The 12,396-nt window shown below is 35.7% G+C and overlaps 1 protein-coding gene across 3 annotated transcripts in view; it reads left to right on the forward strand.

The window, feature by feature from the left end:
• Positions 1 to 3,124: 3,124 nt before the first annotated feature.
• Positions 3,125 to 12,396, forward strand: part of PKIA (cAMP-dependent protein kinase inhibitor alpha) — a 90,005-nt gene continuing 80,733 nt past the window's right edge. The window contains exon 1 of one of the 3 annotated variants that reach the window (XM_055116677.1): positions 3,125 to 3,609. In XM_055116677.1, the coding sequence (XP_054972652.1) occupies positions 3,140 to 3,598 (459 nt within the window). In that variant the 5' untranslated portion in view covers positions 3,125 to 3,139 and the 3' untranslated portion in view covers positions 3,599 to 3,609. The remainder of the gene's footprint in view (positions 3,610 to 12,396) is intronic. The other 2 variants (XM_003831292.5, XM_003831291.5) reach the window with 2 other exon arrangements.

Genomic DNA, 12,396 nt, shown 5'->3' on the forward strand with positions numbered 1-12,396 from the left:
GGGCTAACAATTTTTATACTGCTTTACATGTACACTGAAATTGAACAATTATAACAGTGAATGATGGGAGCCATGATTCTCACTATTGGAATAGGAATTTACAGACAAGCAAAGGGAGGAGGCTAGAATGATCTATGTGTTAAAGGATTAAAGTTGGAAACATAAGTATGTGCTCATATTTAGCTTAATACAGACACAGAATGGTCACATATAGAAATACTTATGTATATATGCATGGGCAAGTATACACATATTTCTTCACTGTCTTAGTTGAAAGGCCTAAACAAAATGACCTGCCAATAATGACTGTGTCTAGGACCCAGATCTTGATTTGTATTACCATTCTCCCGTAAAAGGAACAAGGGCTCCATGAAGAAATGGCTGATTCTTGGAATGAAGCAGGAAGTATACAAGTTGAGACTGGAGGAACTTATAATACCATAAAGTAAGGGATTGTTAACAGCCCTGCTGCTCCTGCCACACACACACACACGCACACTCACACATCAAAGGGGGTATGTCAAAGGAGCACAGGAACCTACTGAAAGAGCTTCCAAGGGGCAAAACTGGAACAAATTGAACAACAAAATAAAGTAGTAATTGATTATTACCAAAAGCATAAAATATAATACATCTCCATGAGTCTATAATATTGATATCAATAAGTAATTGAATACTTGGTAGAGAATAGACAGCTCTCCTGTGCAGAATTCCATATACTTTATGTACACACTCTGCCCTCAGGGAGGTAGAGCCAAAGTCCCACTCCTTAGGTTTGGGTTTCATGTAGTTACTTCCAACAAGTACAGTATGGAAGGGATGGGCAATAACGTTACAGTAGAGAAACCTGACAAACACTGCCTCAGCCAGACAATCAAGGTCAACACATCACCAGTCATAAATCACATCGGTACTACAGCACCTTGATATGATGTGAGGAAAAGGGACTTTACCTCTTTCTTTCTCCTGCCAATAGTTCACAACTCCAGTCTTATCATAAGAAAAGCATCAGACAAATTGCAACAGTGAGGCCTTCTGGCAAATACTTGACCACTACTCCTCAAAACTGTCAAGGTCATCAAAAACAAGAAAAACTATCACAGCTAAGAGGAGCTTAAGGGGACATGACAACTAAATTTAGTGTGGTATCCTGGATGGACGCCTGGAACAGATTTAAGGATATTAGGTAAAAACCAGGGAAACTTAAATGTAGTTAGACTTTATTTATAGTTAGTAATAATGTATCAGTATACATTCATTGATTGTAACCCAATGATATGGTTCAGATTTGTGTCCCTACCCAAATCTCATGTCAAATTGTAATCCCCAATTTTGGAGGAGGGGCCTAGTGGGAGGTGACTTGATCATGGGGGAGGACTTCCCCCTTGGCTTTCTGGTGGTAGTGAGTTCTCATGACATCTGGTTGTTTAAAAGTGTGTAGCACCTCCCCCTTCTCTTTCTCCTGCTCCAGCCATGTAGGCCCTGCCTGCTTCCCCTTTGCCTTCCACCATGATTATAGGTTTCCTGAGACCTCCCCAATCATGCTTCCTGTACAGCCTACAGAACCACCAGCCCTTCTTTATAAATTACCCAATCTCAGGTAGTTCTTTATAGCAATGCCAGAATTACACCAAGGTACCTTACTATTGTATGATGTCAATAGGAGACACTGGGAATGGGATATATGGGAACTCCCTGTACTATTTCTTCAATTTTTCTGGACACCAAAGCTGAAAAATATAGTCTATTAAATAAAAAAAGTAGTGATGATTTGATTATAACATCAGTGTAGTGATAGAGATATCTATAAAAACAGCAATAAGGAATTAGCTGTTGTTTCTATTGGAAACAAAGTCCCAGGTACTCCTAACATTCTTGTGGTTTGTTGCCTACATTATGTTTAAAGGACATGCTAAATGCTAAATTTCAGTTAGAAGTTAGTGAAACTAAAAATGAGATTTTTCCCATTATACTTAATCTGTATAAAAGGAGTATATGAATAGAATTCCATTTATACAGATTAAGAATCTCCTGCTCTATGGTAATATTAACGGGCTAATGTTATGAAAGTGAGTCTCAGAGCGATGAATTAAGCTGTTCTAGCTTTCAAAGAGCATATATTCTATGACCAAGAACTCTAACTAAGTTTTGTTGGAAAGCTGTTGGCTACATTATCACCTAACTTTGGGACTGATAGATGGATGGAAACATCTCATTTAGCAAAGGTGCTTCCCTGGCCTTGTGCAATTGCACTGTTTAGGTTGCTGGACAAATCCATAGTGTAAAGCTGGCCTGTATCAAGTGACGGTCAATTCAAACAGCAAGGCAAGTTAAAAGAGGGAACTCCATTCCACAGAACCCTAGTGTCAAGGAACCTCCCGACTGGAAAATGACTCAACAGCTAGGCGGAAACCCTGGCTCAGCTACAAAGAGAGCAAATTTAGTCCCATTTTTCCTTAAACATTCAACCCTCAAACCTGAAGAGATTTGGGAAAGAAGCAAAACGGGAGGGTGGGGGAGAGAGAACAGTCTTGTTAACAGCTAGTGTTAATTTAAAAAGAGAAGGAAAGGGCTTATATGAATACATGCTTATTGCATTCCCAAGGCAAATTTTCATAAATCCTTAGGGAAAGAGAGATAGTCATTTGCTAATGTAGACTCTGCTTTTTGATTCCCAAATGTTACAGCTGTCACCACAACAGTTTGCCCAATTATGTGGCAGGGAGGGGAGGGGGTCCCCAGCAAAGGAAGTAGGAGGAAGAGATGTTAGAGGGAACATCTGTGCACAAGTGCACCATAAACACAACAAAATCATGGGGCCACCCCACTGTTTCTTTCAGCGCTTTCTCTGGTTGGCCCCACTTCTCCAGTCTTTTAGGAGATTCCTGTTCTATTACGTAGGCGAGAGGGCGAAAGGTTCTAGCTTTCAAAATTGTGAGTGGTTTGGCTGTGTGCATACGTGTGTGTGTGCGCGTGTGTGTGTGTGTGTGTGTGTGTATGCGTGTGCGTCTGTTGGCGGGGGCGGGGGTGATGGAGAGAGCTATGAAGGGCTTAGAAAGCTTCATTACCAATTTAAAATGTTTTTGTAGTGCTTGAATGTTTATCTTAAAAGACAATTCCTGCTCTCAAATTCAGCCAAATGAACAATGCTGATAAGGAAGATGAAGAGGGTGGGAAACCCACAGGGGCGAATGGAACAGTCCATGCAGCCGGGGTGACGGGGGAGCGCTCAGAGGAAGGACGCTATGCAGAGAAAGCCCCCCTGGCTCTTCTCTCTCAATCCATAATCCAGCGATGCTGCAGCTGTAAAAGCATTAATAGAAAATCAATCCACAACCTCGCGGGGCAGCGATCGTTGAGCGCCGTTTCCAGGTTGCCTTCCCTGGGGTCGGGAGCGGCCCCGCTCCCCCCGTGGCTGGCGCGGAATGTGGTGATCCGTCCCGGGGCGGGGATGACTTCATGCAGCCGGAGCTCGGCGGCGGGAGCGGAGGCTGCTGCTGGCAGGTGGGGCGCGGGCTGGCGCGAGCTGACCGAGCACTCGGCGGGCGCGGCGGGACTGCGGCCCGTGGCGGCGTGCGCGGGGACCTGCGCTGACTAGGTCCGGGGAAGGTAAGCAGCCCGGCACCGGTGCGCCCTGGCCGCACTGCGTGGAGCTTTCCGCTTGGTTAATAATGGGGTTTGCAGCACGGAGGGAAGAAGGGGAGAACCCCGCTGCATTCTGCAATGAGAAAAGGAGCAACAACTAGGATGGAAATGTTGGGCGGCCAAGTGCAGAGGTTGGAGGAGCAGTGTTACTGGGCAAACAAAGAAGGCGTTCTTGCCTCTATACTCTTTCGAACGTGATCTACCATTTCAGTGCCAGATTCGCGTAGACAGTGAAGAGGACTCAAAATGTAAAATAATTTGAGTTACTCTTTTGCTTTCTGTGCCTTTTACCTTCGCTTCAGTATTTTGAGGATTTGGAGCAGTAGGTCCCTGGCAGCAGCCTGAGGTAATCAGAAATCGTCCCTCTTCCTGTAGTCCTTGGTCCTCTCCCTTTCCAGTTATCAGAATGGGTCTGTGCCCCTCTCAATGTCAAAACACCTGCTTCAAGACTGAACCTTTAGAAAGAGCCTCTATCTGGAGGGGAAACTTCTCTTATCTCCTGGAGTTCAGCTTGGGTTGAGCAGCACTTGACATCGCTTCTTCCTTCAATTGCCATTTTCTCTGTCAATCATTTCATTGATCTTTTTCGGAGATGCTGTGCCCATTCACAGACCAACTCTCGTCAGCTCTTATCCACCACCTGGGTTCCATGACTGATTTTGTCAAGGTCCCAAAAAGGGCATTGCCTCACACAGATTTCTTATTCGGTATTCTCCCTGTATACTGTTACCTGTGTCCTTCCCCCAAATGCATGGAATGAAATATCCTGCTTGTGGCCCTGTACCAACATGTTATCCCATTAACTCCCTTCGCTGTAGTCACTGTGGCTACTTGAAAGCTAGAGAGGACAGATAGAATCTACTGGAGTGTGAGGGATGTTCCCTATGCATAGGCATAGGTAGAAGTAAAAATGTGAATGCCAGTCCATCCAGTTTTTCTTGAAGCAATTTTAGTCCAGCTGGATTTTGAGACAGCTAGCTGTTAAGATTTGGGACAAATCCTTTCCAAAAGGCAGAGGAGTCCGTTTGCCTCTAGGATTCCTCAAGAACCTCAAAAGAGTTTCCAGTGAGGTTTTCCTCGTAGGCAGTCAGAAAGCCAATGGAGCTGCCCAATCTAAGCCTCTGGTTGAGTATCCTCTAGTTTGTCTTGCCATTTGCAGGTTCCTATCCCTCGTCCTAGGATTTTCCCCACAGACCCCTTGCTACTGAGCCCAAGTGCCTATCCTTGTTGCCACCTAGAGATGTACATTTGAATAATATGCCGTGAAATGGTTAAGATGGCTGTTATGGGGATTGCAAACGTGCCACTTCACCAACAGAGAACAGTTGCAATAAGCCAGATTGTGGGGTATCTGTGTGCCAATGTTCTATTTAAAGGAAGATCTGTTATCTTTAAACTTGAAATTACAGAGACTGTCTGACTCAACAGCCATGCAATTTTATTTTAGTAAATTAAATTAGAAGATCAATGAAAAAGAGGGGCAGAGTTGGTAGCTTAAAATTTTACCTCTTTCTTTCCTCTTCAAATATTATTTTTAAGCAAAGACACTAGTATGGAAAATCATGTTAATCACATTATATATCATTACTGCCTTTCTATTACAAATTTCGTTTTTACAAAATGCACTTTAGAAAGATTTGAATTTGTTTCTTTGTCTCCATCTTCAGTATATGAGGCATAGGGTGAGGGCGTAGGGGGTGGGCAAAGCCCACTACTGAGTGATCCACTCCAGGAACTGCCCCTTGGGGTCTTAATAACTTTATGTCCCTTTTTTGTTGTTGTTATTATGTGTCAAACAGGGTTTTGGTTTGAAATATTAACTTCTTGAGATTCTAGAATTTTTACTCAGTCACATTAACTATGAGGTAACAAAGAACAAGATCAACAACAAACCCTCTATTCTACCACCTTTTTTCTACTATTAAAATACTTAACCATATACATCATTATTCTGAAGAAGTAATAATACTAATATAGAATAATAATGAATTTTAATATAGTTATTCTAAATAACCTAAGGTATATGAAATACAGATTAGTACAATTGATCTTAGAAATACAATGCAGTTTCTGTAATGTTGACAGTCACCTTTCTGTTGAAGAGCAAGTGCATGAGAGTATCCTAATGATGGTTAGAAATTCGAAGTGTCTATCATTTAGTTTCTGAAGAAACTAAACTCTGGCAAGAAATAGGTTCAGGATTAGGAGACTGGTGCTGCCTAAGGTGGAATAATACTTGCTAGTGATTTTGCAGGTGAGTTGAACCCACTAAGTTATGGACTGGAGTTGGAGAAATCTTGTTGAGAAGAAAGAAAACAAGTTAGAAAATTTAATTTTCATTTTAGTACAACTGAGGAAGATAATCAAACTGAAGGGATTCCTGAATTTGGACTTTGTTGTGTTTAAACAAGTTTGAGGAAAGTTTCTAAATTTAGAAGGCTAAGCAGAAATATATGTATGATTTTATGTCTGAAACTGATTTATGACTTTATATCCTTTCCTTAAAATGTTTCCTAGGGAGAGGAAAAACTAATTGGCTGGTGTTCAGAATTGAAAGAGGAATGAAAAATGGAAGGACGTGCATGATTAGATGCTAAATGATTAGATACTAAATGAACTGCAGGCACTTTTGTGTTTGACAAGATAGAACTGAAGTCAATCTACTGCTCTCCAATTGTGTAAAAAAAAAAAAAAAAGTTTAGTCTGCTAGACAGTGTTACCAGATATTTACAGAGTAAAAATTTAGGAGTTAAAGTTGCCCTCTTCTAACAAAATATCTTTTTCTGGTGCTGCATTACTGCCATTAACTACAATTGAAATAGCCTTAAGATTTGATGCTGAGGCAGGAGGATTGCTTGAGCCCAGGAGTTTGAGGCTGCAGTGAGCCATGATGGCACCACTGTACTTCAACCAGGGCAACAGAATGAAACCCTGTCTCAAATTAAAAAATAAAAACTTTTTTAAAAGTTCAGAAATGTTGAAATGGAAAAGGAAAAAGAATAGCAATAATAAGGCTCAAATAGAAATGTCATTTCTATTCAACCAGTGACTCCACTGAGAATGGGTAGAAAAAAGTGCTATTTTGAAAGTTGCCAATGACCTCTTAATTGCCAGATTTCTATAATATTTCACCCTGTTCATTTTATAAGTCCTCTTCTATGTTATTCTTGGATTAAATATTTGTGTTTAAAAGGTAATATTAAGTACTATGTATCAGGCACTGTGATATCTCTTAATCTAATTTGTCACTAATTCCCTTAAAGTACCCCATGCCCAACCTAAACCAAGTGGATCTTCTTTCCAATTTGTACCCCATGGTGGCATGCCTATGTGTTTTCATTTATTCTCTTAGCCCATCCTCTTACATGTCGAAACCTTGTTCACCTCAGATACTGACTCACTTATGAAGCCTTCCCCATACCCATCTTCCTTCCCCAACCAGATGTGCCCCTCTCTTGTTTAAATTCCCATAGCACATTCTATTTTGGGTTATCCTTTCATGTGAACATGCTTTGTCTGCTCTTCTAAAAAAAACTCTTGAAAGCAGGGTATGGGAATAAGTTTTTATTACCTGCAACTCTATGGTGTCTAGCTACATATATGTATTATAGGTGTTCAGCAATTTGATTTTAGTGAAGAAATAAGTTATTTTCCAGAGTTATAAATCTATCTACCTACACTCCTCTACCAGCCAAGTTAAGTTCTCAATATATGTGCAAATGCTAATTTGGTTTTTTAAAAATCATTATAGTAATAAATATACTGAGAGTACATTCAAATCATTATAATCTACAAAAGGTATTGTGAGCTTAAATGTCGTTAAATGTATACTAAAAGCATGGTGAGCATAGCAAAACCAATCTTTAATGAAGACATTGTACCTGCTTTCAGTATTATTGCATTGAAGGCACCTTATGCATATGAGCATTTATCTTGTTTCAAGCCACTCTTCTAGGGACTTTCATCTTTGGTATCTCATTTGATGTTTATACTATATGTGAATTTTACACTAAGAAAACTGAGGCTCAGAGATGTCACCTGAATGGCAGAGATTTTTTCCATATTACCACCCCCTCTTTGAAGTGTAACAGAGTGAGGGAAAACATTGTAAAAACATAAAGTCAGAGCCATCAGAATAGTTTCAAGTTGTTTTGTGATTAATCTTTCCAGTGCTTTTTAAACTTTTAGGTTAACATCTCAAACTTCTGATAACTCAGTAAAGTCTGTACATCTTCTTCCCAAGTACATACAGAAGCATACACATATTAATTTTGCATACAAATGCAGGTGTTTGTGGATTCACTAAAGCTCTTTACAGAATAGTTAAAGAACATCTATTTGTGCTCCCTTGGACAATATGTGTGTCCTTTATTAGCCCTTACATTTCCAGTACTTGAGATGAGGTTTTCCTTCTGTTTTTCTCCTTACTTTAAGACCTGAAATGAGAGCCCTTCACCAACACTGACATGAAGACAGCTGATGACTAGGAAGCAAGTGCTAATGAAAATAGTGACTCAAAGAACCTTGATTCACAAAAAAGGCATGGAAAGGGAGCTCCGAACGTTACACATTCCAAATGACTTATTTAAGGTTTTCCAATCAAAGCCGTTTTTACAAAAAAAGAAACTGTTCTCAGACTTAAGAGTATTGTACTACCACATATGTGGGAAAACATTGCCAGCAGTTGATTGGTGTAGTTTACTTTGGAATATATTAAGTTCTCTTAGGATGGACTTATTAACTGTCTCAATATTAATATTTCTTTATGGTAATGCCACCTTCAGTAATATATTTGCTTTTGCCAAGTTAAGGAAAGAATGATAATTTATGTTCATCCCTCCTAGGTTCTAAAACAAGTGCCAGCCTGAAAGAGCTGCATATCATTTTAGATTCATAAAAATGCATTCAGATTCTCAGCTGATACTTAAAGGGACTGGTACTAGCAAGCATGGTTCCTGATGTATTTAAAGAGCGTTCAAAGAGGTGTGACAAGAACAATATTAGTCTGGAAAAAAAAACAGAGATGGAAAGATAGAAAACTCAAAAGGACAACTTAAGCTGTTACCTTCTTTACATTTCCCAAATACCTTTTTTTGTACCAAAATAAGATTATAACTATATGTGTCTAAAATAAGTAAAATGTTATGAAAACTTTATAATGTGCTCCATATCAGGTAAGTTTATATTTTATAGATTTTATAATTAAAATTTTTTTTCTGGTAAAATATACGTAACATTTACTATTTTAGCTATTTTGAACTGTATAATTAACAATGTTGGGCAACTATCACCACTATCAGTTTTCAGAACTGTCTCATTATCACAAACAGAAACTCTATACACATTAAACAATAACCGTTCATTTCCTCAGCCCCTGGTAAACACTATTCTACTCTCTGTGCCTATGAATTTGCATATTCTAGGTACCTCATAAGTGGAATCACTTATGGAATGTTCTGGAACCCTTTCATACATATTTGTCCTTTTGTCTCTAGCTTCTTTCACTTAGTATAAATGTTTTCAAAGCTCATCCATATTTCAGCATGTATCAAAATTTCATTCCCTTTTAAGGCTGAATACTATTTCATTGTATGTATATAACACATTTGGTAATTTTGAATTGCAAAACACTTTCAGTACATTGTCTATTACATTAAACATGGCTAGCATATAACACCACCATATTATCTTCCATAGATGTCAAGTAATATACACTATGAAGGTGCCATAATTTATTTGGTCAAAACCCACTGAAAAACATTTACTTAATTCCAAATTGTTTTGTGACTTCAAGTTATGTGGTAATAAACAGAGTATATTAATCCATATGTCTTTATATGTCAGTACTTTTACTTTTGATCAAAGAATGCTTGGAGTGGAATTGTTGGGTCAGAGATTATGCCCAGGTATTTATAGTTTGAGTACTCTAGATACTGTAGTTTATAGACTATAAAAATCCTAACATTCTGTAACAGATAGTATTACTGAATGTTCTGGAACCCTTTCATACTATCTTAAAAATGAATACAGATACTATAAGGAAATCAACTGAACATGATCCGAGCAAAGAAATATTCTCACTTTTTTCATTTCCAGTTCATGGAGGAAAAATGCTATACACAAGTATTGAGAGAGAAAGTCTCTCAATCATGCATTTTTTTATCATAGATGACAAAGTGCATCATAGATGTCAGTTAAGTCTTGTAATAACAATGTGGAATAGTAGAAACATCTCTAGCTAGTTTTTAGGGTTTTTGTTTGTTTGTTTGCACCAGCAATAGGTTATTTGCATGAAACCTAATCTAAAATTTGGTCTGTTTGTTCAGATTTATGTACCTACATTATGGTAAATCTTTTATTTTTTTTTCTTAGTTTCTCTTTAATGTATTATTTTTAGTTTATTCTGAAATAGAATAATAAAGCCCAGTGATAACAGTGTCTTATTTAAGCTAAACTACAAAATATTTGGCATATGTGAAGTATAAACAGAATTGGCAAGACTTTTAACCATCCTCCTCAGCAGAAGACAGTCTCTATTGCATTGGCCAGGAGAGGAGAAACAGAAGGCTTGCTGGAGATTGCATTAGTTTTTACTTAAACATTAAAATGCTACAAGGACAAAGATGAAGCAACATGTCTTATAATATATGTTTGAGTATCTACTTAAAACAAAAGGGTTGCTAGAACATTTATTTAGTTGGACAGACACACTCCACAGTGTAGCTGACCCTAGACATGTCACAACTGCATTTTAAAGTATGCTTTTTCTTCAGTTGATTGGGGTGGGGGGAATTATTAATAAACATTTCTCCTATGGTTTACCTCTATCTTTATGGTTGTCTGATTAAACCCTCTTTGAAAAGCAGACGTAAAACAAATCAGCATTCTGATCTTTGTCTGAATAAGCAACACCATGGCCATACCTTCTTAATGCACTGCTGTGGTTATGAGACCAAAGGGTAGAAGCAGCAGTTTTTTGGTCATTGCAATAGTCACAGCAACACAACCTGCTACATTCCTCACTTATATACTACAGAATCTGACCAAATAAACACAGAAAAGTCAGTAATACCTTTAATGCAATTCTTGCACAACTCTCCATGATCTTTCATACACAGCTTCTCTGATAATTGAAATGTAGAGGAAAATAACCTGAATGTTAAGACCCCTTTTCCATTTCCAAAATGTAATTTTGCTGGGACTTGCAGAAATAACATTGAATCTGAAATTGGTGGGCATCCAATGGAGTCACTAGAAATAATCTGTCAAAATCACTCAAATACAAATTTAGATTTAAAGACCAGGAAATTCTAAAGAGTAACTATGGTAATATATTAACAATTTAGGAAAGGAACATTATATATATATATATATTTATATATATTTATATATAAATATATATAAACATATATGTTTATATATATTTATATATAAATATATATGTTTATATATGTTTATATATGTTTATATATATGTTTATATATACATATATACACATATATGTATATATATTTATATATTTATATATTTATTTATATAAATATATATTTATATAAACATATATAAACATATATATAAACATATATATGTTTATATAACATATGTTTATAACATATGTTTATATGTTATAAACATGTTTATATATATACACATATATAAACATATATGTTTATATATAAATATATATAAACATATATGTGTATATATATACACATATATGTTTATATAAATATATATAAACATATATGTGTATATATATAAATATATAAACATATATATTTATATATAAATATATATAAACATATATATTTATATATAAATATATATAAACATATATATTTATATATAAATATATATAAACATATATATTTATATATAAATATATATAAACATATATATTTATATATAAATATATATAAACATATATATTTATATATAAATATATATAAACATATATATTTATATATAAATATATATACACATATATGTGTATATATATAAATATATATACACATATATGTGTATATATATAAATATATATACACATATATGTGTATATATATAAATATATATACACATATATGTGTATATATATAAATATATATACACATATATGTGTATATATATTTATATATATACACATATATGTGTATATATATTTATATATACACATATATGTGTATATATATTTATATATATAAACATATATATTTATATATAAATATATATAAATATATAAACATATATATTTATATATAAACATATATAAACATATATATAAACATATATAAACATATATATATACACATATATGATTCACCTCTAATTTCCAACTTATATATTTATATATATTTTTTGGAAATATATATATATATTTCCAACATATATATTTATATATAAATATATATGTTTATATATATTTTTATATATATTTTTATATATATGGGTTTCTACTTATAAGGTATAATCACTGGAGAATAATGGATTTTTAGAAAGGATTCATTCTGAAAAGACTATTTTACCACTTTTTAAAACTAGTGCCATCAAAAATAAATTGTGACAAGTCACTGTCATCCAAGTTAGTCTCTCACGTGGCTCTCAAGGAAGTGAGTAGTTCTTGGGGAAATGGCTTTCTTCAAATTTGTGCTTTCCTGCAGTGAGTCAAGCTGAGATAAAATGGGGCTGATGTTCTTAACTATTTGTTACATGCCCATATTTATTAGAATTACCTAATAATCAGTAAAAAAGAGT

This window comes from Pan paniscus, chromosome 7, assembly GCF_029289425.2.
Source record: "Pan paniscus chromosome 7, NHGRI_mPanPan1-v2.0_pri, whole genome shotgun sequence".
Taxonomy (NCBI): domain Eukaryota; kingdom Metazoa; phylum Chordata; class Mammalia; order Primates; family Hominidae; genus Pan; species Pan paniscus.